Source organism: Mytilus galloprovincialis, chromosome 10, assembly GCF_965363235.1.
Source record: "Mytilus galloprovincialis chromosome 10, xbMytGall1.hap1.1, whole genome shotgun sequence".
Classification (NCBI taxonomy): Eukaryota; Metazoa; Mollusca; class Bivalvia; order Mytilida; family Mytilidae; genus Mytilus; species Mytilus galloprovincialis.
The window spans coordinates 66,979,043-67,007,006 of NC_134847.1; the positions used below are offsets into that span (position 1 = coordinate 66,979,043).

Sequence of the window (27,964 nt, forward strand, 5' to 3'; positions counted from 1 at the left end):
AGTACCTTCCCTGTCTTACATGTGAGATAAAATGAAACATCCTTTACAATTGAATCAGTGAATGAGAATTTATTACCTGATCATGAGATCTACAAGGTCTGAGTCCTCCTAAGAAATCAGAACTTTCTGTATGTAGATGACAGTTAATGGAATAGAGCTTGATATTCTTTATGGCTGATAGTACTTGACACATGGTTGTTTTTCCACACCTTGAAGTAAAAGAACAAAATTTGTTAGTATAGATGCTAATCAGTGAATTCTTACCTCTTGTAAAGTTTAAAAGTGAAATTACAGAATTTTTAAGGCCAAAGTAACAGTGTGACATTGTATTCCTTATAAAATTGAGAATGGAAATAGGGATTGTGTCAAAGAAACAACAACTGGACAAACAGCAGAAAACATCTTTGTTAAGATAAAACTACTAAATGTTTCTTATTCATTTTTTGGGGAAATATTATCCACTTAAAGCTTCTTATTTTAGTCTGTGAAGCAGAGAGCATGTAAAGACATTTGACATTCTTTATTGAACAATATCTTAGAAACTTACCACCTTTAAGTTTAAATAATATTAAACAGGGCCTTACAATACCCCCTGATAAGAAAGCGTTAATATGAAAAGCTGAGATGCAGAAGCTAAGCATCTGTCAATTGCAAGTGTTTTTAAACTATATATTTATTCTAATTGAATCAAAAATATATTATTTGGCATAAATCTGTGCAATTTAACTGACTTCATCTTACCCTGTTTCTCCAACCAAAAGCACAGGCTCTTTAAACAGAATGCACTGTCCAATCAGCACAGCCAGTCTTCTCATACCATAGGTCCACACTACATGTTCAAAGTCACTAGAAGATTCATTAATGACAGCCTTCAGCAGGTCAGCAGTCGTTGTTGAAGTGTTGGGACTTAAGGTAAACAATCTATCTGGATCAACTTTACGTTTGAAATGTTTCTGAATCACTTCACAGACTACAAGCTCTTCTTCTGGTTTACGAACTCTGCCAGCTAGTACCATGTACCCTATTAAAGTAATATATGTATATATGTCAGAAAACGACATCTGTAACAAACATAAACTTTTAGCTACTTCTTTACAAGCAGAACCAAACACAATGAAAGTCCCAACTATGTACTGGCTTCCGAAGCTGCACAAAAAACCTTACAAATATAGATTTATTTCATCTTCCAGCCATTGTTCAACTACTAAATTGTCTGTTTTACTTACTAGTACACTTGGTACAATAAAAAACCTGATAATAAATTGTTCAAATAAGGCCTTTGAAAATAGTGGAATTAATTACTTTTGGAGTGTCAAAAACTCGTTGGAAGTACTTGATAAATTGCATGCATATATTGGTGATTTTGAATCTGTTCAAAGTTTTGATTTTTCTACCCTATATACCACTTTGCCTCATATTCTTATTAAGAAAAAATTCACATCCCTAATTAACTGGGCATTTAAAAAGTCGGAATGCGAGTACATATGTTCAAACTCTTTTAGATCATTTTTTAGTAGCAATAAACAAAAGAACTATGTCAATTGGACATGCTTTGATACTATTTATGCACTTGAATTTTTACTTGATAACATTTTTGTTCGCTTTGGAGATTCCGTATATCGTCAAGTTATTGGAATTCCAATGGGGACTAACTGTGCACCACTTATTGCGGACCTGTTTTTGTATTGTTATGAGTTACAATTTATGACTAAAATTAGCAAAGACCCATCAAAACAACATTTGATACAAAAATTTAACAATACTTTTAGATATTTGGATGATATATTGGCTCTAAATAATGACGACTTCAGTATGTATACTAAAGAAATTTATCCTGTAGAACTTACTTTAAATAAAGCTAATGATAACAATGACCACTGCCCTTTCCTCGATCTTGATATCTATATCATAAACGGGAAGCTTAATACAAAAATTTATGATAAAAGAGATGATTTTTCATTTCCTATTGTTAATTATCCATTTTTAGATGGTGACGTTCCCTTGTCACCATCTTATGGTGTTTATATATCTCAACTTGTACGATTCGCTCGTGTATGTAACAATGTATTAGATTTTAGCGAGAGAAATTTATGTATTACTGAAAAATTATTACACCAGGGTTTTCGATATCACAAACTGGTCAAAACATTTACTAAATTTTATCACCGGTATAAGGAAATAATTCGTAAATATAACTCAACATGCAGACATCTTATACGTTCAGGTATTTCACATCCAAAATTTTATGGAAATATTCTTTATAAAGCACAAAAATGTCAGTATTCTCCTCAGAAACTAACAAAACCTTTAAATAGACTTATTAAAAGGGGATATAGTTACGATACTGTTGTCAGGTCATTAAAGATTGCATATTTTGGCTTTAACATTGATTCACTGATAGGGTCTTTGCATCGGAACTAAACACATTTATTTCTAAAAAAACAGTTGTTGGCATGACACGGGTTATGTTCTTCTCATATATTTTATGATAGTATGATACTAAACCCCAAACGGGAGGGATTGTACCTGATATTCATATGATGAAGACATAATCTTTCAATCAGTTTAATTGAGATCTGGAGCTGGCATGTCAGTTAACTGCTAGTAGTCTGTTGTTATTTATGTATTATTGTCATTTTATTTATTTTCTTTTGTTACATCTTTTGACATCAGACTCGGACTTCTCTTGAACTGAATTTTAATGTGCGTATTGTTATTCTTTTACTTTTCTACATTGGCTAGAGGTATAGGGGGAGGGTTGAGATCTCATAAACATGTTTAACCCCGCCGCAATTTTGCGCCTGTCCCAAGTCAGGAGCCTCTGGCCTTTGTTAGTCTTGTATGATTTTAAATTTTAGTTTCTTGTGTATAATTCGGAGTTTAGTATGACGTCCATTATCACTGTACTATTATGCATATTTTAGGGGCCAGCTGAAGGACACCTACGGGTGCGGGAATTCTCGCTACATTGAAGACCCATTGGTTGCCTTCGGCTGTTGTTCGCTCTATGGTCGGGTGGTTGTCGCTTTGACATATTCACCATTTCCTTTCTCAATTTTATATCACACAAGGTTTCAATTTGTAAAATTATGAGTCTCAATTTTCCTCTTCATTTCTGAATTTCATAATTAAATATCATGTATAAAGCATGTATGCCATCTAAGAATGATGTTTCCAATTAGAAACTATCAAATGTTAAATCTCGTTTAAAGGCCCCATATTCTGTTTGAAAGGTCTTGTTTTAGACTTAAATCAAATAAAAGAAAACATTGCACAAAAGTTAAGTACTATAGTCATGTAATGGTCGAGAAGAAACCAAATATATTATAAAAACATTGATAACTTAAAATTCTATGAAGATTATTTGCTTATTCTATTTGCTTTTTCACTTGTAACTACAATAAAATGTTTACCATGATCTGACATATGCTGTTCCCAGTCATAGAACTTGGATTTTCCGGCAGTCTTACACTTGTATCTTTCTGCCCATCGGAACAAATCTCTTAATGTCATAAACCCTTGTTTACCAGCAAATACTCCAGATCCTCTTCGTCTGGTCTGAAATTACACAAATGTTATCAATAACATCTATTAAACTATTATCCATTTTTTTTCTGGGGGAAAACAGTATATTTACATCAGATATTTCTAAATGCAAAATATTCTATTTTCTATGTAAACCAAAACAATTAATACTAATTTTCCATGGCAATATTGTATTGAATGCAAATGACAAAAAAATGTATAGTTAAGCATGATCAGCAAAAAAAACAACAAACCAATCGTTAAATTTCTGTAAAACAAACAATCTATTTTACTTAAAAAAGAAAAGCAAGCAATAAATTTAAACATACCTGTAATTCTAACATGACAGCTACCAGTTTTTTACTGTAAGACATAGGTATGCTACACCTCTCATGAAGTATAGTCTCCAGTTCCCCACTAGGTATCACATCAAAATGGAGTTCTATAAAACGGTTTCTAAACGCTCTAGATAACATCTGTAATGAATAAAATATGTGTTGATATATCATAATGACCAAGCAATACTTCATTTTCAATGAATTTTTATAAGAAACTGATGATTTAAGTCATTTGTAACAGATTTATACAGTATGATTTTTGTTGTAGTGTCTCACAATTTTCCCAAAGGGGTGTTGATAGTGCTCAAAAACATGTTTAATAACCCAGCAAAATGTTTTATCTACCATTACCAAGTAATTCAGTGGTTGTCATTGCTTACTGTCTGTAATATTTTTGTTTTTTGTTTATTGTTTTATCATAAATCAGGGAGTGGGAATTTGTATCACATTTTGTCATGTCTGGAAAAGTCTTTGGATCTCTCAAACAATTCAAACTGTACTTTTTTAATATTGAATATCTAAAATGTTTACCTTTCTACCGCCATAATGACCAGGTGGATTCTGGGTAGCAAACAACATGAACTTTGGATGTGCCTTGATTGTCTCTTGTGTTTCTGGTATGAACAACTCTCTGTTGTCATCTAATAACTGAAATAATATATGAATTAATTTGAAAACCAGAAACCATCTTATAAGATTGTAAGCTGACATAGTTGAAATGGAACGATCTGAGATAACATATCCTGCTCTAGCAATGTAATGGTTTTATATCCTTTACAACTCTTAATTAAAGTAACCATGTAGACTTTTTTAGTACACTGTATCTCTATTTGGAAATCTGTCCTGGTTAACTGGTGAATCTGTCCTGCTTGAACTATTGATGTCTTACAACTATCACTTTTCCATTCTGGCGTCAGATATTTTGTATTGATGTCAAACTTTTACTGGAACCTTTGTGACGCCCAGTAATGGCGGGCAAATAGCGATAAGATGTGTATAAATTGAATGGAAAGCTTCTTCTTGCAAAAATATATTAACATTGAAATATTTAGCAATACGATAGCAATTGTCTCTTTTGAACTCCCTTTAAAACTAATGTACCATGAAGAAGAAATCAGACAATCCTAGTCAATCCCTGCCACATGCAGGGCATGAATTATTCTTTTCTAATTTGTTTTAAAATATGATAGTCTGTAACGATACTAACCCTATTTAGTGCTTCTAGAACATCTGTAGGAGCTAAGTTCAACTCATCTAATATTATCCAGTGGCCTTTCCTCATAGCTTCCACTAAAACTCCTGCAAAATTTAGAAACTTTCATTTTAAATATAATCAACAAATCTAAATAAATAAACATGACAAATGAAAAATTCAATATTATGTATTAATGAGTTGTGAAATAAGTTGGTATGATTCTGATATTTCATATTGTAGCAACTTCTTTCAACATACAGCTATCTTGTAAGTTTAGTAAAAAATATAAGACACTTTATTATGAATACTTGGATGCAAATATATAAATTAGTAATATAAAGTATGTTCTAATTACATAGAATATTCCATTTAAAACATATGATCTAGATAAGCAAAAAGGAAGTTAGTATATATGTAAAACAAGAGTGCACACACTGAAATGTCTCGCCTTCTTTAGTAATCATTGATATTATGTTGATAGTCCTAAGTATAAAGCTTTATTACAACTGTCACATAAACTTAACATTAACCAAGATAGCTAAACAAAGACCAATGAACCATGAAAATGAGGTCAAGGTCAGATGAACCATGCCAGGCAGACATGTGCAGCTAACAAAGCTTCCATACAACAAATATAGTTGACCTACTACTTATAGTTTAAGAAAAATAGACCAAAACACAAAAACTTAACACTGTGCAATGAACCGTGCAATTGAGGTCATGGTCAAATAAAACCTGCGGGACTGACATATAGATCATAATATATTTCCATACACCAAATATAGTTGACCTTTGGCATATAATATAAGATAAAAAGACCAAAACTTAAAAACTTAACTTTGACCACTGAACCATGAAAATGAGGTCAAGGTCAGATGACACCTGCCAGTTGGACATGTACACCTTCCAGTCCTTCCATACACCAAATATACTAGCCCTATTGCTTATAGTATCTGAGATATGGACTTGACCACCAAAACTTAACCTTGTTCACTGATCCATGAAATGAGGGTGAGGTCAAACGAAAACTGTCTGACGGGCATGAGGACCTTGCAAGGTACGCACATACCAAATATACTTATCCTATTACATATAATAAGAGAGAATTCAACATTACAAAAATTCTGAACTTTTTTTTCAAGTGGTCACTGAACCATGAAAATGAGGTCAAGGACATTGGACATGTGACTGACGGAAACTTCGTAACATGAGGCATCTATATACAAAGTATGAAGCATCCAGGTCTTTCACCTTCTAAAATATAAACCTTTTAAGAAGTTAGCTAACGCCGCCGCCGCCGCCGCCGGATCACTATCCCTATGTCGAGCTTTCTGCAACAAAAGTTGCAGGCTCGACAACAGGTTTAACCCCACTATGTTTTGTGCCAACACCTAGCTATATATATAGTTAGACATTATATCTTATAGCTATTTGAAAATCTGTCCCGCTTGACCCGAGAATCTGTTCTGTTTAAATTTTTGACATCATACAACAATCACTTTTCTATTGTGGTGTCAGATATTTTCTATTATGACGTCAAAATTTTATGGGAACTTTTGTGTTTAATATGGGGGACAAATAGCAATAAGGTCTACTAAACCATGCATGCTGTTTTGTCTTTGTTTGTATCAGGACTTTTAAGGAGTCATGTGTTCCTGGTTGGTAAGGTATGCTGTAAAGTCTAAAATGTGTGGTCATTTCTGTCATGCTATTTTATCAACTCTGTCAAAATTCACATTAATGTTCTTCATTTTCAAATATTTTTAACCCTGAGCATCACTGAAGAGACAAAAATTGTTAAAAATTTGCTTCTAATGCACATTTCCTATTAACTATTAAAATTGGTACGTACCATTGATGTTGTTTCTGCTGTCATTTTATGTTTTATCAGCTCTGCCTTATGTACTAAAACCTAAAAGGTTTTGCTTTTCTTAAATGACATGAATTTAAAAGCACCAGCTTACCTTCTTTGAAGACGAGTTTACCAGTTTCATCAGCTGAGTAACATCCTACGTATTCCTGTAAGTCTGTATGTTCATGGTTGTTAACTCTGACACAGTGGTTACCACTAGACTTGGCTAGCCACGTCACTAGACTGGTCTTACCTACTGATGTCTCTCCTTGCAGAAGTACTGGATGTTGTCTGTAAGAAACAAGCTAAAGGTTAACAATTAATTTGTGTGCAGTTTAAACTAGAACTGTGATTGAACTCATAACAGGATATCCTCTGCCCAGCAAACAAAAATTATTTATTAACATGGTTTTAACTAGAACTGTGAGTGAACTCATTATAGAATACCCTCTACCCCACAGTTTCAATTATTAGCTTGTTGGAGAAAGATTTCATTTCTGTATGCACAGATTGAATTTTACCACTGAGTCCATCATCAATATTGGTCCCCATGTTTGGGAAAGACTATTACCGGTACTGCAGATTACAATATTAAAGTAAGTTGGATTATTGCCCCTCTAACATGTAGGGTTAGGATTATATTCCTTCAAGTTCATGCTAAGTTAATGTTGTAAAGTTTCATCAATATCCATCCTGTATAAATTTAAGAGAATTTAAGCATATGTGGCTCATATTAACAAGAGGTATAATTGATCTCACATTTGTACACTCAAGTTCCTAACGGATTAAACCTTTAAAATACAGATTTAACTATTTTTTCTAAAATGTCAACAGGACAAAATTATAGCTCATATATTAATCTATATATAAAATTATCTGTATTTCTATATATAAAATTATCTGTATTATCTATATATAAAATTATCTGTATTTCTATATATAAAATTATCTGTATTTCTATATATAAAATTATCTGTATTTCTATATATAAAATTATCTGTATTTCTATATATAAAATCATCTGTATTATCTATATAGAAAATAAACATTTTCCACATCAAGCATCAAATGATGTATACTTATTATAGTAATACTAACCCTCCTGATATAACTCTGCATAGATCTTTCAAATTCTGTCTGACTGATGGGGTTAGTATGTAATGATCAGGAACTTGAGCTTTCTTCTTCCCAGTAGAGATCCAATAACCTTCAAAGTTAAGATACTGTCCTTGACTTGGCATGGGTATCTGCTGTTTAAGTATGGATTTTATATTGGACTTTCCAAGGACATGTTGACATATTAAACTGTCCACAATAGGATGTGATGACCTGTCCAACTGTGTCAGAAAACTCAAACAAAAACCCTAAAGAAAATAGAATTCATAAATTAAAGTAACTATAATTAGTAGTTGCATGGTCAATGAAAAAAAGATTTATATATCACCCCCACCCCCCTCTTCCCAAAAAATAAATAAAATAAAAGGTGGATCAAAGAGTCAATGGTGTGGTGATTAACAGAAAATCTATTTTTTAAGAATTTTACTCACAAAACAAACTTCCTGATCTATATATAGACTCTCAAAACCAACCTCCTAATTTTATTAAATTTTTTCTCTAAAATTTCAATAAGACTCACCTCATACAAAGAACGAGCCTTTTGACCACATGGATTACTTGAAGCATATCTTAAAGCTCTACATAAAGTTCTCAAACTGAAAAGAAAATATTATAGTATAACAAATATGTTGACAACAAATTATACGTATATATTAGGCAATAGAGATAGTCTTTTTTGTCTCTCTACTACACATTCATACTGACCAATACCAATGACAAATTTATGTTACTACATTTACAATAGCAAATTTAAAGATACCTTTTTTTAATTTGAATTGCAACAAAAACCATGTGTACATCTGACAGCATGTCCCACCCTGGGTAAAAGACTGAATTTGGCATATATTTTACAAAGTTAAAATCATAATGAACATGTGAACTTAGTCTTATGTGAATATGACTTTATGTGAACTACCTTAAACCATAGCGTCCTTTTAATGTACTGTATACCTGAAGTGTGGCCTATGTCCAGTTCCATCGGTCAGTTTTTTAACAGCCTCCTCTCTGACAGTTAAGTAGAATTTAACAATACCCTCTATCTGACCTGATGTAGGGGCCAAACCTCTAAGGTAATCACTGACCAGTATTTTTAGGTCCTGAATGTCTTCTAACTCATCTACATAAAACTCTGTAAACCTGAAATTTATAAAATAAACCATCTGTACACGATTATTGACAGAACAATTACGAAATAATGATATTTTACAAGAATGTAATTTTTCTTATCATTTTTTACATAAACATGTCATTTAGGAGGCTACTATATATTAAAGACTGCAGAATTTCTGATTTTTTCTCTCTCTCTCTCCATTAAAATGTTTACAACTAGACCACTTAAAATCCTACTAATCAATTCTACTTCCACAAAAACATCAAATCTCTAAAGAAAATTTCCCAATAATTCAGAAATGTATGTGTTATTATCACTACTAATCCTTTATTCTCCGAAAAAAAATGAAAAACTTATAACTGCAAATTATTTCAGGAAAATCACAATGTAAATTATGATTGCAAGTTTTTATTATTGTGAACTTGCAACAGTCACAATTTGTGCATTAATAAATAATTACTGAATTGACAATTAACTTTATTTTGATATTTTTACCTGTTACGAATACCAATAGGTAAGTCTTTCTTGCCAACATCTGTGGCAGGATTCATACAGGCAAATAGTTGGAAATTTTTATGTCGTACGACAGGCTCCATGTCTCTGAAATGTAAATTTATTTCTAATTGTAGGGAAAGAATTACTTTATGCTAATGTTTTTTTTTAAATAACTAAATTTAAAACAAATCAACAGTTTCTTGATAAAAGTTGTCTAATTTCTAAAATCAAATGAAACAATTTACAAAGGAGGAGGCTAGGTATGTTAAGAGTAATTAATTTCCCCACATTTTTTTTTAAATTAGCCATATATATGCCCCACTGAAACTTCAAAACATAATTCTATTTATAGAAATAAAGACAATAGGTCCTCCACCTTTTGTAATATAAAGCTTTATAATAAAAAATAGTTCCATTGAATAAGCATCCCTATGTTCTGTATTGTCAAATGTGAGACAAAAAACTACAACTATAAGTAAAATATAAACATTTACCCCCTCTCTGTAAGAACCAATGAACCAGCTTGGCTCTCTAGTAAACCACTCAGACATTCCAACGTTTCAGCAGCTGCCAAGTTAATCTCATCCAACAAAACCCAATCACCATTTCTCAAAGCTTTTACCAAGGTACCCTTAATAACATAAGACAGAAACATTTTTAAAGCTTTAATGTAACTATTGTATAAATCATGAAAACTTTAAACAACAATTATATGATAACTTCAACATTCTTAACAAATAAAATAGTTTCTTTGATTGTACTAGTCTCATTAGAAGAGTTTTGTGTTAAATAAAGCAAAAAAGAAATTTTGTCCATTTCTTCATGAATCTAGTATTTCTTTAATGTCTTTAAAATTCATCAAAAATGATTTTTATTGCGAAATTAATATGTGCCTTTTGGGGTGTTTTTTTTAACTGAAAGCTCATATTCAAAATAATCTTGTTTCTGCAGTATATTTCTTTTAAATGCTATGTTATTTAATGTTTTCCTTTTTTTGAAGGTAAGAAAAATTGTGAATTTTAGGTGCATATAAGTACATGAAATAATTTATTGAAACATTCAATGTCATCTTCATGATTGAATCAACTGAAGTCTAGTTGAATAACAGCCGATTTCATTCAGTGTGTAGTCAAAGGTAATATCTTTGGTTAGCTTGCTTGTTAGCTGAACCATGAAATCATTATGAGGTCAGGTATACTACCCTCCTTTCGAAGTAGCCTAGTCCAACAGACAGATACATTGAATATCTGTCGGACTAGTATACTCTTAAAGGAAGTTAGTTTACCTAACCTAACAATGACTTCACAGTTCAGCTAACAAGCAAGCTAACCAAAGATATTACCTTTGGCTACATACTCAATGAAATTGGCTGTAAATTTGATAATGGATGAAAAACTACCTCTATAAATGCAAAGGCTAGAACATTTTCTGTCTGTTGTACTTGGACCTTCAGCTGCTGTAAACGATGTTTTATATTTTTCCATTTCTCACTGCGATCTGAAGACATCTTTCCTATTGAATAATAATAACAAATATTGTATGGTAACAATCTATTTCACACAGAACACAGTAAAAAGTAAGCTAAAGATCAATTCCACTGTATGAAAATATTTTTTTTTTATTTTCTGTGTTCTAATACCACTTGTAAGCACTGTTTTTGAGCTATTTCATGGCCAGTTTTTATTGGTGGAGGAGACTGGAGTTCCCAAAGAAAACAATCGATGTTCAATATGAAAACTGACTGGTTACAATAAAAGGATTATTATATGAATATAAATGAAAAGTATACCTCGTAGATGAACATGTATATTACACTCACAGATTTCATGCAATAACACTACAATTATTTATATTTATAATTTGCACAGTTGGAAGAAATTCCTGGGAAGCCACTATCCGATTATTTATGCAAATTTGATTAAATTTAATTTATCTTAAATAAACTGTCTTATTAGCAATGGTAGCCTTAATCTAATTATTTTAAGATTTAGGGACCTATACACGTCTTATTTATTACCTTATTTCACTCAAAATATAATGAGTAAAACGTTAAATGAATACCTGCTTCTATTCTTTGAAAAGCTGGTTTCATGGTGTGTTCCATCAGTGTTAACAACATATTCCATTTCTTCTTTATAAAACAATCCTAAAAATATTAACAGTAAGTATTCTGTACCTATTTAGATGAAGACCTAATTTTGTTCTGTAACTGACATAAATTAAGAACACAGATTTCCAAAATTTTGTAAGATAATTTTTGTGTGTGAAAACAATTTACTGTAATCAAGAATGTGTCCATAGTACACAGATGCCCCACTCGCACTATCATTTTCTATAATCTGTGGCCCATGAAATAAGGGTAAAACCTCTAATTTTGCATTAAAATCAGAAGATCATATCATAGGGAACATGTGTACTTACTCTCAAGTTGATTGAACTTCAACTTCATCAAAAATACCATGACCAAGAACTTTAACTAGAAGTGGGAGACTTGGGTGGACGGACACACAGAACAAAAAACATACGCCCCTATGTGGGGCATAAAAAGATAAATAATATAGTATGAATGAGTTGTCTGCACACATGTAACACAATTTAAAAAAAAAACATCCAATTGCATGAAAATAAGATAATGTAAGAAAATTACTGTGACTTGACTGCATGTGTGTTGGGTTCTACCTATTACAACTTATTAAAAATTCTGACCAAAAGTCTTCTATATTCATAAGAATCAGACATCATTTCAATTAAAACATTTTATATTTAACTAAATATGTGTGAAATTACAATACCTTGTTAGAAGGTTCAATGGGAGATAATAAATTTTTCTTTTGAAAAGTCTTCTTTATTCAAAGGATAATGTTTTAGGTTATATCCCATAAAAACTTCCTAACAACGTATTATAATTTCAAAATTTTATAAAGACTTTTGGAAAGAAAAGGTGTATGAAAGCTTAGTTTTGGAAAACTGGATTTCACTATTTTACGAACCCAGTATTTTGTTGAACCCTAAAAATGTGTTGTTTTCTTATTTATACCTGCCTATAATGAACTTACCTGCAAATGTGTAATAAACTTAACATTCTCTTTTCTGGAAAATGTTTCACAAAACAAAATTTCAAAATCTTCATGGAAAGGTTTCACTACATGTTTTATGTCCACTGGTTTGAATCTGGAAAAAAGTACATGTGTATGTGGTCATATAGTTTTCAATGAAACAGTAAATATTTTTGTTTAGGGGCCAGCTAAAGCCTGCCTCTGAGTCTCTTTGACTTATTTATCATTTCCATTCTTAATTTTAAATAAAAAATAGTCATTGTCAATCATTAATAAGTCACAGCTAAATGATGAGAATAAGCACTTTCTATACATGCATGAAAATTTGTAACTACCAAATGAATGAAACCACAGTAGACTTAAGCTCTATGAATATATCATTTTTCATTACTATATTACTTACCCTCCAAGTAGATCAGAACTATCACTTACTATATTACTTACCCCCCAAGTAGATCAGAACTATCACTTACTATATTACTTACCCTCCAAGTAGATCAGAACTATCACTTACTATATTACTTACCCTCCAAGTAGATCAGAACTATCACTTCCTATATTACTTACCCTCCAAGTAGATCAGAACTATCACTTACTATATTACTTATCCCCCAAGTAGATCAGAACTATCACTTACTATATTACTTACCCTCCAAGTAGATCAGAACTATCACTTCCTATATTACTTACCCTCCAAGTAGATCAGAACTTGTTACTATATTACTTACCCTCCAAGTAGATCAGAACTCGTTACTATATTACTTACCCTCCAAGTAGATCAGAACTATCACTTCCTATATTACTTACCCTCCAAGTAGATCAGAACTATCACTTCCTATACTACTTACCCTCCAAGTAGATCAGAACTATCACTTCCTATATTACTTACCCTCCAAGTAGATCAGAACTATCACTTCCTATATTACTTACCCTCCAAGTAGATCAGAACTATCACTTCCTATATTACTTACCCTCCAAGTAGATCAGAACTATCACTTCCTATATTACTTACCCTCCAAGTAGATCAGAACTATCACTTACTATATTACTTATCCCCCAAGTAGATCAGAACTATCACTTCCTATATTACTTACCCTCCAAGTAGATCAGAACTATCACTTCCTATATTACTTACCCTCCAAGTAGATCAGAACTATCACTTCCTATATTACTTACCCTCCAAGTAGATCAGAACTATCACTCCCTATATTACTTACCCTCCAAGTAGATCAGAACTCGTTACTATATTACTTACCCTCCAAGTAGATCAGAACTATCACTTCCTATATTACTTACCCTCCAAGTAGATCAGAACTATCACTCCCTATATTACTTACCCTCCAAGTAGATCAGAACTCGTTACTATATTACTTACCCTCCAAGTAGATCAGAACTATCACTTACTATATTACTTACCCTCCAAGTAGATCAGAACTATCACTTTGTTGATTCATATTCACAACCTTCAGAGTGTGACCTGCAATATATCAAGATGAACTATGACCTATCATTACTGTCAGCCCTTATCCTGCCCCTACTACAAGCTTTAGGATAAACAGGAAGTTGATAAGAGATTAAAACACATCACTTAGTATAGCATGTATACATGAAGCTAGGTATTTAATTTCAATATTAATTGGCACTGGTTCTCAGTCCTAAGATAAATGTGACGAATATTTCAATACATGGTCATTCTGTGGTAGAATAAGTAAGTATTGGGTAATAAGCTTAAAATGTAAAACTACATCACAACTTATAGCATGTTCATCTAAAGTTATGATGGCTCTCATCCAAGTTTCTGTAAACAATAATTAAACACCAACTATGTGGCAGGCACATTAGACTTGGATTGCCAGTTTCCTACCAAACATGGCCGTTTCTCTTTCTGAGCATTCTATATCTTCCACCTTTCAAAATTGCTTTCCACTTTTGCCAATGAGCTAAAAAATGGCATCAAGAATTAACAATCAATCTTTCAATCATAGCTCGATCATAATTAAATTAAGTGTAGATTTTTTATTATTAACATGAAACTGTACATGAAAATTTTTATTTAACATAAAAGCATACCTAATTGCTGGGCTAGATACTGGACTGAAGAGGTTTTGCCGGTACCAGTCTCTCCAACAAGTAAAACTGGTTCACTGCTCATCACACTGACTGCTACCTTTTCCAACAAGGATGATGACTGACGAGTAAAGGAAAATGTTGAATGAGACCTAGAAAAGATACATAAAAATAATGTGTTATATAAGTGTATTGTAAGACATCATTGTTATCGTTAAAAAAAAGGCATCAATGGTTCAATAACTAATGTTTTGTTCTATTTCTTCACATTTGTCATAAGTCAACACTTTCTGTACATTTTGTAAACAAGAATGTGTCTCCAGTACATGGATGCCCTATCCGCACTATCATTTTCTATGTTCAGTGGACTGTGAAAATGGGAGAAAATCTCTACTTTGGCATTAAAATTAGAAAGATCATATCATAGTGAACATGTGTACTAAGTTTCAAGTTGATTGGACTTCAACTTCATCAAAAACTACTTCGATCCAAAACTTTAACCTGAAGTGGGACAGACGAACAGACGGACACACCGACCAGAAAACATAATGCCCATAAATGGGGCATAAAAATGGATGCCTATGATATATTCTGATTGCTCATTTTTAAGAATTGACTCTTTGTGGACGTTTTGTTTTTAATTTTTTGTAAAATGGGTTCAAATTTGGTACCTTGACAGTGCAATTTGGGTACTGTAATAATCATTGAAAATGAAGAATATCTCACAAACCTGGAGAGAACATAATCATCTGACTTTTGAAGTACAGCTCTCCCTACGTTGTATTTGTTTTGAGTTATTTTCACTTCTGGTTTATATTTAGAACAGTAATATTCAGCCTGAAATATAAAATCACATGTTGCATATACACATTAAGATCTTGAAATATATAACTGATCTCATCTTTAACAAATGACAAAAAGTGGAAATTACTTTCTGGTGTTGTTGTACATAAAGTATTAGAATAACAAGTATTTTAAATTGTTGTAGTGGCAAAAACAAGTTTCAATATGTAAATTTTTAATTGACAATATTTAATACTTTTTAAACGGAATGAATGTTTATCTTTATTATTTGTGATATAACAGTTTTCCTGGATTTCATTAGTAAAGTTGAACCTTGAATTCAAATGATCAACAAAATAGTCATTTTCTATATTAAAAGATTATATGCAAATCTAGGTAAAACCATGAAATCGATTGGCAAAAAATACATGATTTTCCTCCATCTACAAAAATTGGTACCCACAATATATTAACCACAACATTTGTCATTTAAGCCATAAACTTAATAGGAGGTAGGTCAATCAGGCAATGACACAAACAAAAAGTATCAATATGGTCACTCAACTGAAACATACACTAGGATTATTATTTAATGCAGATTTAAATTTTCAGGTTAGTTCAGATGTCAGGATAAACCCATAACCTGTTATATATGGGTTTACAAAAACAGTGATCAATTACCTTGACTTTAGTGATATTAAGTTTGGCACCAATAGCTTCAGCTACTAACAATCTTTTCTGTGATGAAGAAAGGCATGAAACAAAACAATCTAAACCTTCCTGGAGGACTAGGTTAGCTGTAGCTGTAGAGGAGAGGTCAAAGTCCACTGCTATTCTTCTACACCATGTCATTAAATCCCTGTAAAAATGAAATATTGTAAAACTTGCTTTAATACTAACTCAGTAGTACACCTATATCTATTGAAATTCATTTTCTAAAATGAAATCCTAGTAGGTTATCTTGAAAATATAAAATTGTGCCTGACCAAACTGTATCAATATTTAAAATAGAAGCTCATTCTTATTAAATTATATTAAATATGAAATTAGCAAGAAGTTCAATTCCAGGTTACACTTAAATAAAATATTTATAATATCAATATAAGCCTAAAGGTATTAAAATTGTTTCATTTACTATGAATTCATTTATTTTCGTTGGTATCAATTTTCATGGATTGCTGAAAACTTGCCTATCCATGGATATTTGATTTCATAGTTTTGCCAATCTCTGTATACAAAGACTATGCGAAATATGTTATTGGTTGAGCATTTAAATTTGTGATTCACCTGTACCCACGACACCCACGAAAATTGGTATCCAACGAATAATAATGAATTCACAGTATGTCATTTCATTTTGTTCAAGGCAAAAAATCATAAAGGTAAATATTGTCAGTGGTTTTGTTGTTTACCTTGTAGATATCAGTCTGCCATCATGTGACAGAAACTTGCCGACTGATTCCTCCTGGTTCCCTTCCGTGTCATGTTTACCAGCTGATAACATGAAGTATATGTCTAACAGTCTATCTACTACAGGCTTAAGCTCAGCATATTGTGTTGTTATTACCTGTAGGTAAAGGAGAAAGGAATTATAGTTAACCTTATACAGCATGCAAATCAAGAGTTTAAATGCTCTGTTTGCAAGATTTGTTTGGTTATTTGCGAAGATACTGTAATTAAGATTGACACCTAAATTAAATGTTAAGGTCAATGATTTGTACAATGAGCTATAGTAAACTGTAGATTGTTACTCCACCTACCCATTGAGTTTAGGTGTCAATCTTAATAACAATATCTTCGCAACCAAGCACATTTTAACTCTTGGCTTGCATGCTATATTAATTTAACTGTAACAGATTAATGAAAAAAAGGTACAGATTTTAATTTACATTAATAAATCTGGTATAAACATTAGACAGAAAATAAACCTAGATTTGCATAAAACATTTATATATGGTTTAAAAAATGTAACCTTGTTTACAGTTAAAATATTAAAGCATGCAATTCAAGAGTTTAAATACCTTGCTTGTCAACTTTGTTTGGTTGTTTGCTCATGCATTGTAATTAAGATTGACACCTAAATTCAATGGAGAGGTGGAGTAACAGTTTGTTTACTACATAAAATAAAGTTTGATTGGTCAACGGATATTATATTGCAAACAAATTTAATATTCATTGACCAATCAAACTTTCGTGTATAGTAAACAGACTGTTATACTCCACCTACCCATTGAATTAAGGTGTCAAACTGTAATATAAACAGATTTTCTTCTCCATTTACATTTTAAGTTTGGAACCATGATTTATTGTTTGCCTTTGTTCTTAACCTTTTAAGTTAATACAATAATCTCAAATGTCTTTTTGTGAATTAATTCACCAGTTGACCCAGAGTCAATCAGGGTAAACTACCTCATCAAATAATCAGTTCTTACTGTGACATAATAAAATAAACGTTGAGGCAGGAAATTTATATGAAAGTGCACAAATTAAAAGTTGTCTATGATTTGGTATTTTTCATGTTAATTCAAAATCTATGAAGATTTGTGATAATTCCACTCTTGACAGTGGTTTAACACTAACCTGCTCTAATTCCACTCTAGACAGTGGTTCCACACTGATCTTTGTCCACATTTTTTCCAACAAAACTGAGCTGTTATTATGCTGACGATGCCATCCACTGTGTGAACCAAGAAGTCTGAAAGTAAAATTGAAGTTAAGGAACAATAAAAAGGCTATATAGCAGATATGTTTACAATTGTACATGTATATATTTAGATATGACTTGATGCATATATTTGAGGCAGGCTGAAACTCAATTGAAATTAAAGAAAAACCAAGAGGTTGCACATGATTCCAATCATTCCTTTATAATATAGACATTTGGTTAAGGCACATTAGAGCTAAAAGAATGGAAACCAATTTGGAGACATACAGACAGACAAGTGTAAAACGCACCCCATCCCCCTTTTCTGCTATTAAAGTAAGGGGCATAAAAAGAAGTTCTGTGATCATCGTCATAATATAACCTATTCACTTTATGTTATCCTCTTGATGATGTTGTTTTGATTACTTTATTTTTGGGGTTATTGTCACATTGACATTTTATCCACCTCTGTGTATTATTCACAGTTTATATAGCTATTCTTACATTGCAGGTCTTTGGGAAAACCAATTTATTTATTTTTGGTGTTTGTTTCCATCCCGTTGACATACCACATCTCTGTTTAATAGATATAGAAATTATAAAAAGTCAAATAGTAACCACTTTATTACAATATGAACACTATGTGATATGTTGATTGTTGGTTGATAAATGTCCAGTGGCAAATATTTCATACATGTTCGTGGCAACTCTATGTGATATAAGTTACTAGGGTACCTTTGAGTAGCAAACAGTCTAAAGTTTGGAGAAGTATGAATGTTGTCTCCGTGTCCTGGTAAAGATAGAGCATTCCTCTCCAGTAATGGTAGTAACACTGATACAACATCCATCGGAGCAGAGTCTATATCCTCAAGTACCACCCAATGACCCTCGGTCACAGCCCTGGTCAATATACCTGGTTGCCATAGAAACTCTCCAGGTATATCTGTACATCTGTATGTGCCCAGTAACGCCTGTTTAATATGAAAAAATGTAACAATGCTGGTCACAAATATGCTTCACTGCTTAAAAAGTTAACTTAAATAATTTAATTGAGAATTTAAATTATTAAAGACAGAAAATATTTCCCAAATTGATCAGCCTGTAAAATACAGTACACTTGAATGAATATCTTTCTTGCTCATTAATAAAACTGCTGGTGAAAGTGAACAAAGTCAATCTTCTCGTTTAGATATATTTTTCCTGAAAATACGAAATTATAAAATACCACTACAGGCGGTGTCCCCATAGGTACCAAATATGTTATAATAGAACGGTCCTTATTGAACATCACAAATTCAAGGTCGTTCTCAGCATTTATTTAATATTTACAAACTATGGCAATTAACAAGGTTTTCCCCAGCATTTATGCAATATTTTTTCAACTTGTCAAGGTAGTTTTGGAAGCAAGATGTAATTTTTTTTGTGAAGTTGCTGTCAATGTACCTTTGTATCAGGTGATTTGTTGATAATTACTTCTAATAATCTTATTCTTACCTTGCTATCTGTCTGATCACCAAGTTGTATTTTCATCAGTGCTGGTGATTTCTGTCTACCTGTTACCTGGGCCAGGTGTTCTACTAACGAGGTTTTACCACACCCCACAGGTCCCTGGAGTAGTACAGGATTCCCAGAGGCTACAGCCAAGGCAAGACTTCTTAGATGACTGACAGTTGATTCAACAGGTATCAATGAGCAGGTTGTTATCTATAAAAATTAGAATTCTAATGCCATTTTGCTACTGACAAAATGATTACATTTCATAAAGTTAAATTTTTCCACATGCTTTATAATCATATACTGTGGATTCATTCATTTTCAAGGGTACTTATTTTCGTGGATCAAGAAAAACTTGCATGTTTGTGGATATTTAATTTCATGGTTTTTGCCAGAGTCTGCATACAAACCTATAGAAAATTTATTTTTTGTTGAATGTTTAATTTCGTGGTTTGCCTGTATCAACAAAATCTAAGAAAATTGATATCCAACGAATATAATGTATTAGTCCACAAAATCAAATTATACAAAATTACTTTGATAGTTTAAAATAACCCTTATTAATGGGCATAAATTTGTGAAACAGCATGCAATTTGCACAAATTTTTGTAAATATTTTTTTAATCCTAGATTGGATTCATTTTCTGTTTAAAAAAAAATTTCCTGTTTAAAAAAAAAAAGTCCTTCAACTTTGGTTTAGAATTGATTATGATAAATGAGACAATATTCTAATAGCATATCATGCAAAAAAGCAGTTGTATGTCCTCAGTCTGCTATATTAAAATTGAGGAGGAAAAAAAGAATTTAATATTAAGGTAGTTGAAAATCAGCAAGTAACAAATTTATTGTAAAGCTGAATAAGGATAAAACCTTTTGACTTATTGAAGTTTCAAGGCTTTAAATAAATAGTTGAGTTAGCTACAGAGGTTGATCACTTACAAGATCTTCTACTACTACAGCTTTGGGGAGCATGATGCCTGCTACCATAACAATACTGTGATGAAAATCTGTATCAGTAAATGATGCCAAGACCTCCTGTATTCTAGAACTGAGACCAGCTAACTGTTTTCCTGATTCCTCAGTGTTAGTGTCTCTACTCATACTTCCGTACCTACAGAAGAGGTTTAAAATTAAATCACAAAATTAGCTGTATATTATATTATGCACTGGACAAGAGTCTGTATAGGTTGAATTAATATTTCTGTAAATATAGATAAGAACTCCTTTTGCGGCTAAAACTGTGACACTTTTACTATGAAGTTTCATTAAAAATTATATTCCAGAATAGAAAGTTGATATGCACTACTACTTTATTCAAAGGTCAAAAGATAGGGCATATTTTCAACATTCATATGCCCCAACTTATTGGAGTTTAAACTTATACTAACATTTTATACTACCCCTACCTCTACTTTTTGCCTACTTTAGAATTCATTTTTCAGTGCAATAGTATGTTTTTATACTCCCAAATTATGTCTCTGTGAGATGAAACATAGAGGTCATATCTGGGAACCAGTATGTCAACAAATTTATCATCCCAAGAAAGCGTGGTTTGAGAAACAGCTGTATTTACAAAGTGCAACCTATACAGTTAAACATTAGATTGTCAATTTTGTGATTACAAAATATGTTGTCGAGACAAGATCTTTGAAAAATTAATTTATAAAAACAAAGGTGTCCATTCAAAATTGTTTTGTACCTTACTCTCTTTCTCACAATACTTCATACATTAATTCCTTTAAAGAGATTACCTGCTTATGAATTTATCATCAAGTAAACTTTAAACAACAGGACATTGTACATACATTGTTGTGTAAACCGTTATCTCCCCCTTAAACTAAATTTTATCCCCCTATGAAGCTATAGAAGTTAATCAAAATCTTATAAATTATATTCGGATTCAAAATCTAGAGCAAAAAGTTCATAGCTTGAATTTTCGTTGGCTTATAGTGTAACTCTCTGTTTTAAATATGGTTTAATTTATTCATCATTACTATTTATATAAATTGTCTTCTATATTACAATTACAACACTTAGAAATATAATTCATTTGAAAAAAAATAATGCTAAAAGTAACATATAAGCTTATTAACATTGTCAGTTTAATATCCATAATTTTCAGTGACCTTTAATTTATTTCCTTAATTCTTATTGTATTAACAAACCTGATTTGATAGTCAGCAAACACTGATTTATCTGGGAAGAAGTTGGACAGGAATTCCTCTCTCTGTGATGATGACATGCATAGCATCTGAGCCACTGCATTTCCACAAAACCTGTACATTTATATAAATAATCATATTTATCTTATCACATTACTATAATTTTGTAAACCTTTAAAATTAGATGTAAAATTAATATCTATATACCAATGTAGAATATATCACAACAATCTTTTCTTCTTAAAACTTTAAATTTGTTCACAAACACAAAAGTTATATGTACCACAGACAAAATCTGTTAACATGCTGTTTCAATACAAGTAAGGGCTGTTCCAGAAAATAATATGTCCCCCCCAGGGACGGCACTTTTTTTTAACCCCCACCACCCACAGAAATAAAATTTAATTAGAACAGCACTCCCTTTGCATTTTGGTATTTCAAATACAACCACCCACATAATATTTTAAAAAATTGCCTTCCCTGGGGGGGACATAGTATTTTCTGGAACAGCCCTAACCAGAGCCAAGTCTGATGTCAACCTAAGGCAATTTTGGTTACTTTTCAATTTTAAATCTATAATGAAAAAAATTTCCCCTAATACTTACAGGTCTTTTCATTATGCTAGCAAGACTTTAACTGACTTGCTTGCTTTGTTTGTTTAAAAGTTTCTCAAGCATTGTAATTAAGATTGACATCTGCAAACAATAAAAGTAGGCAGAGTTAAACCTGTTTATAGGTAAATTTGATAATTTGAAAATGTCCAATCAAATTTAAATATAATATATTCAAGTTTAAATCCGCCTTTTTATGTTGTTTCCAAATGTCAATCTAAATTACAATGCTTGAGCAAACATTAATACTAACAAAGCAAGGAAACCAAACAAGCCTTTGTCTTGCTAGCACTATAAAAAGAGCTGTAATTGTGATTAGGTTTCAGCTTGTATCTGATTCTTTTCTTCATCTCATTTTGATTCTGCTTGGCTTAATTACTATATATAGTTGTACAAATTTGTACGTTGCTTTTGTATAAACTCAAAGCATAAAATAGGCAAAACTTTTTAATAATTTGTTGTTGTTCACTGCAGTTGCAAACAGCTATTTTGACGGATTTTTTCATGATACATTTTGCTATACAGTTGTTTCATTTTATCAGAAAAATAAACACTTTTTACCATGAAGCTTCTAAGTTGTCCTTATACTGTGACAGGAAACTTAAAACATTGTCCACTTGAATACAACTCTTCAAACTGTCCCCTATTTCTTTTACCAATCGCCATGTTGCTTTTGCTATTTCAACTACAGCCTGAAATTCAAATATTTTAAAAAGTATGAAACTTTATCTGTTTATTAAACTTCTATTTATAAATTTCAGGCTACCAAAATATTGATTATAATTTTTGTTAAGCTTACTTATTCTTATTTTCACTACTATACAAGGTTGAAATTTTTTCACCTCCTAAAATAAGGTTAAGAATACCTGACAAAATTATATCAGTAACCATGATTTAGTGTAAAGTCAATTACAAAATATAAATGGATTTTTGCATAATCTACTGTCTAAACCAAAAGCATTGACACATGTTGTCTAGCGCTTGCAATAGATATATCAAGACAATAAAATACAAAATGTTATATTATTTTAACAAGGAGTTTAATAGATTTTGAAGAAAACCCCACTCACCACTACATATTGAAAAAAAATCCATAATCAGTGGGTGTACACAAGATGTTTTGTTAGATATTGATCATTAAGAATTCCCCTTGCTGTATGTATTAGATAAATAGGAAGTTGCTGAGCAACTAATATCATATATTATCATCACACTGTAATGCTTGTTTTTGCATGTTTCTAGATGCTAAATTTCAGGGAGTCATGTTCCAGAAACTGTAAATTATCATTGACAAGTATCTCCTGTGCTGTTCTATCTAGACTATTCAAGCAGCAAATATTCTTTTAAACTACCCACCTTTGAACTGTACTGTTTTGTTTCTGTCAGAGGTAAACTTTTACTGTTCTTTTGAAGATAATCAACTGCATAACTATGGAAGATATATTTATCATAATCATGATCATAATATACTACAATTTTTGTGGTTAATTACCTTGCCAAAATAAAGAAATAAAAATGAAATAAATGTTTTATTAAATAAAAGGAACAATCAACAGTGACGTTGGTTTTTAGTGTATGCGTTGTTGTTTTTTGTTTTACGAGGGGATTTGCTGCCGTCTCTAATATGTCTGATATTTATCCCTACTTGCTTTAATTTTGCAATTATCTGTTTCTTTCACCATTGTTAAATTGAATTCATATTTCTTTTTAGAAGGGAATATACAGATATCACAAAAAATTAAGGAAGAAAAGATTCATAGACCATGTACTAAAAATGCTAAACCTACCTATCAATAAATTTGCTGCCTACTCAAAATCTTTAATTGTCCTGACGTAAAAAAAAATAAAATAAAATGTCTACCTACCCACTTTCTCTACCTTCTGGTAGGGTTTGAGAACCAAAATGTTTTTAAGGGTGGCCTTAGAAAGTAGTACTATTCCTCTTAAGTTTAGCACTGACTTGAGTCCTTTTTTTTTAAAATCTGTTGATGATACATTATTTTTTTCTAAACCACGCCAGAACACCAAGCAAAAATGTAGTACAAGCGACTCCTTATGGCCGCACATTTAACCAGGTTTCAAAAATAATTTCTATTGGCTGCGTGTTGTTGGTTGATTGAAAATACTAACTAAGAATATTTACCTTCTTAAATCAGGACACACTGTAATGCCCTTGCTCAATGCAATATAGAAATTTTCCCGATTATCCTTCTTCACTGATTCTGCAGCTCTAGCAACAATATCCAATATCACACAGCGACAAATTTTACAAACATCTTCTGTAAACTTAGGTTTAATAAATAGTTCTGTCAAGTTGTTCATCAAATCTTGTTTTTGATGCACTGACAAAATCTGCAAAAAGATATATTATTTCTGAATAAATTTTCAAAATAAAAGTCTTTTCTTTATAAGGAATAAGGGTTGGATATTTTTGAGCTAAAGTTTAAAAAAGGATAAAAAAAAAAAACATACAGTGAGGAACAGAACATGTAATATAAAAATGTGTGAGTCTTCCATTAGACAAGTTGTGTTGTCTGAAGTCTCCAAATAATTTTAGCAAACACAACTATGTCAATTATCAGTTAATATATCTGAAAAACAAAAAATCATAGCAAAGAAATTTACATTATAGGTGTAAATGTATGTCTGGTAGAAGAATCTGTGCAAGAAAGATGACATTCAATCTTACTCTTTTCCAGGAGTTGAGGATTAACAAACTGAACCAGTGACAACTCTATGACAGATTTTTATCCACCGGATCACCAGTGATGGTGATAAAAGGATGAAAACACATTCTGTATATATAATTCCTCTAAATCATGTAAGTAAAAGCCAAATAGTCCATTTACCAATTACGGATTTGATTCTGTTATTACACACTTTTTAAACAAATTACTTTCCCTTGTCAATCGTAGACTGGTTCTATACTGGACAAAATTGGCTTTTGCCAGTGCAAAACATTATCAATTGAAAGTGTTGTATCAGCTATTAACCAAAATTTTCATGAAAAATAATTTATGATGTCAAAAGTATTCATCTTAACCATGTTAACAACAAATTAATGTAAGGCCAAAAAAAAAAATGTCTGTTGAAGGTTACATACTTAAAATAAATAGGGTAGGTTTGTCGATATTTCCATTTTATTTTATTTTTTCATTTTACTTTTGGTGTCATGATTTTGAGTCATACAGTTGCGTTTTATCTTGGTCTGAGTTGATAATGAGCCAAGTTCACCTGTATTTTTAATGATTGGATATTCCCCTTTGTTATTAGTTGGAAAAATGGTGGCAAAGTGTGTATTTTATCACACGAGTCACGAATTTTCTTAAAACAGCTGACATATTCACGATTGTGAACATTAGGATGTATCAGGCAATGGATTTATATTATTGGCAATACTTACTTCACTTTTGGCACGAGTTCAGTTTATTTTTCACTTTACAACGGAAATAAAATGACTTAGGGTCGGCGCTCAAAAACAGGGTAGGTCGGGTAACCGTAAACAGACATATATTTTTCTTTTGCCTGATTAGAAGATTTTCCTTACATTTCACACAGGTAAATGTGCCATTCCTGCTAGCTCTCCATTGTAAATAAAATTCAATGTCCTCATGTGGACAACCAAAAAAAGGGATCTCTAATAACAGGGTCAATAAAAATGTACAGGAATTGGCAAATAGACTTCCTTTCTCAATTTTATCAAAAGGTTAGATCTATAAATTTTCTTATGCAAAGAAAAAAAGAACATATAAAATGATGACTAAATTTCATTTAAAAAATGTTGACATACACACTAATATAAACAATGAGGTTCTCACAATTTTTAATTTGTTTTTTATAGGTGGCTAGCTGAACGTCAACTGTTTTTTTTTTTATATTTTTTACAAATTATTTAAGGTCCAGATCTAAGGTCCGTAAATAATCAAAAGTAGCACAATGAACATAAAAACTACGTTTCCACATCAATGCAAAAAAATCATAGTATTAAAACAAATAACAATTTCTTCTTCAACGTTCAGTGGGACTTCAGTTGGTCATGTTGGTCACATATTTTCATTTGTGTAACAAAGCATGGTTACCTGATCTTTGTCGAACAGAAGCTGAATTTGCTTCAAAGCTGACATTTTCTTTCCAGTTATTATCTTCTTTCGACAATGAACTGTTTCTTTAAGAACGAACCCAATTCATATTTCATGTCAACAAAAACACGTGTGTTCAGACGACCGGAAATTCGTGAGCAATTCTAGTATAATAACTTTAACGGTTAAATGTTATTATTCCGGATGCCAAATCAAAGAACTTCATAGCTTTGTGGGAAAAGGTGACCATTGTTGATCATTGTTTTCCCTGACTGAAAGTATCTAAAATCAGTCAACAGCATGTCCATTTTCCAATTTACAAAAAAATATGCTTTTGTAGAATTTGTCTAAAGCATTTGACTGTTTGCCACATGATTTTCTTTTCTAAAAACTTGAACCAGAGACATATATCAGTACTATCAGTGGCGGTACTATGTGAAGGGTTCCCGAGGGTTGGAACCCTTCACCTGGTACCGCCATTATTTCCCCGACTAATGCATTCTTAAATGGAACATAATTATGGTTAGAACCCTCTCCACCCTTTATCCTTCTGTTCTCATACTACTGACTCTGAACAACAAATTTATTTATTTCGTAAAAAAAAATATTTCCGTACTCCATGTACTCTTTACAACAAAATGATTATATCAAGTTATCTGTGTATGTTATTTTATCAAACGCCATTTTTTCCAAGATTATAATAGTTGTTTTCCGCTGAAATTGTTTTACACCCCCCCCCCCCCTCCTTTATATCAATATTGTATTTACATTGTGTATTAGATCAAATACCGGTATATTCGTTCAGCGAATGCTTACTTGTTTTTGTCTTTTAATTGAGCCATTTCAGTCGAGATTTTAAAGTGTGTCTTACTATGTTGTAATGATACATTCAGGTTAGGATGCTTTGGAAAGTTAGAGCCTGTTAAAACGTATTTAAAAACCACTGTATTGGTTTGCACATGTCCTGTGACTTGAACCTGTTGTTCAGTGGTTTTCGTTTTGTTGATGTGATCCATAAGCGGTTTTTTTTATATATAGATTAGACCGTTGTTTTTTCTGTTTGAATGGATTTACACTAGTCATTTTTGGAGCCCTTTATAACTTGTTTTTTTTTATGGTATATGCCAAGTCTCTGTGTTGAAGGCATTATTTTGACCTATAATTAATGGTTCACTTTTATAAGTTGTGACTTGGATGGAGAGTTGTCTCATTGGCACTCATACCACACCTCCTTATATCTATAATCTGTCAATATTGAATGCCAACTTGATTTATTTGATAAAATTGTCAACCCAATACTTCTGTATGGGTGTGAAGTTTGAGGTTTTTGAAATGAATTCAAAAATCGAAAGTGTTCATTACCCCATAAAGTTTTTCTTAAATTATTACGTGGAGAAAAAAAAGTCTACTCCTGATTTTATTATATATGGTGAATT

At 31.7% G+C, this 27,964-nt stretch overlaps 1 protein-coding gene across 4 annotated transcripts in view; it reads right to left on the bottom strand.

Annotated features, from left to right (window-relative positions):
- Window positions 1–26,664, bottom strand: part of LOC143048177 (midasin-like) — a 92,065-nt gene extending 65,401 nt beyond the window's left edge. For 3 of the 4 annotated variants that reach the window (XM_076221698.1, XM_076221699.1, XM_076221697.1), the window contains exons 1-29: window positions 26,529–26,664; window positions 24,593–24,801; window positions 23,806–23,878; window positions 23,011–23,141; window positions 21,842–21,952; window positions 20,616–20,787; window positions 19,677–19,886; window positions 18,918–19,153; window positions 18,119–18,233; window positions 16,951–17,105; window positions 16,220–16,397; window positions 15,486–15,592; window positions 14,759–14,907; window positions 14,105–14,165; window positions 12,689–12,803; window positions 11,694–11,778; window positions 11,032–11,144; window positions 10,127–10,263; window positions 9,633–9,737; window positions 8,978–9,163; window positions 8,547–8,622; window positions 8,009–8,274; window positions 7,023–7,201; window positions 5,071–5,162; window positions 4,395–4,511; window positions 3,855–4,001; window positions 3,414–3,558; window positions 742–1,021; window positions 77–209 (exon numbers count right to left, since the gene is read on the bottom strand). In XM_076221698.1, coding sequence (XP_076077813.1) covers window positions 77–209; window positions 742–1,021; window positions 3,414–3,558; window positions 3,855–4,001; window positions 4,395–4,511; window positions 5,071–5,162; window positions 7,023–7,201; window positions 8,009–8,274; window positions 8,547–8,622; window positions 8,978–9,163; window positions 9,633–9,737; window positions 10,127–10,263; window positions 11,032–11,144; window positions 11,694–11,778; window positions 12,689–12,803; window positions 14,105–14,165; window positions 14,759–14,907; window positions 15,486–15,592; window positions 16,220–16,397; window positions 16,951–17,105; window positions 18,119–18,233; window positions 18,918–19,153; window positions 19,677–19,886; window positions 20,616–20,787; window positions 21,842–21,952; window positions 23,011–23,141; window positions 23,806–23,878; window positions 24,593–24,801; window positions 26,529–26,573 — 4,128 coding nt within the window. In that variant the 5' untranslated portion in view covers window positions 26,574–26,664. Of the gene's footprint in view, window positions 1–76; window positions 210–741; window positions 1,022–3,413; window positions 3,559–3,854; window positions 4,002–4,394; window positions 4,512–5,070; window positions 5,163–7,022; window positions 7,202–8,008; window positions 8,275–8,546; window positions 8,623–8,977; window positions 9,164–9,632; window positions 9,738–10,126; window positions 10,264–11,031; window positions 11,145–11,693; window positions 11,779–12,688; window positions 12,804–13,091; window positions 13,113–14,104; window positions 14,166–14,758; window positions 14,908–15,485; window positions 15,593–16,219; window positions 16,398–16,950; window positions 17,106–18,118; window positions 18,234–18,917; window positions 19,154–19,676; window positions 19,887–20,615; window positions 20,788–21,841; window positions 21,953–23,010; window positions 23,142–23,805; window positions 23,879–24,592; window positions 24,802–26,528 lie in introns of those variants that run through there. The other variant, XM_076221701.1, reaches the window with a different exon arrangement.
- Between the last annotated feature and the right edge of the window lie 1,300 nt (window positions 26,665–27,964).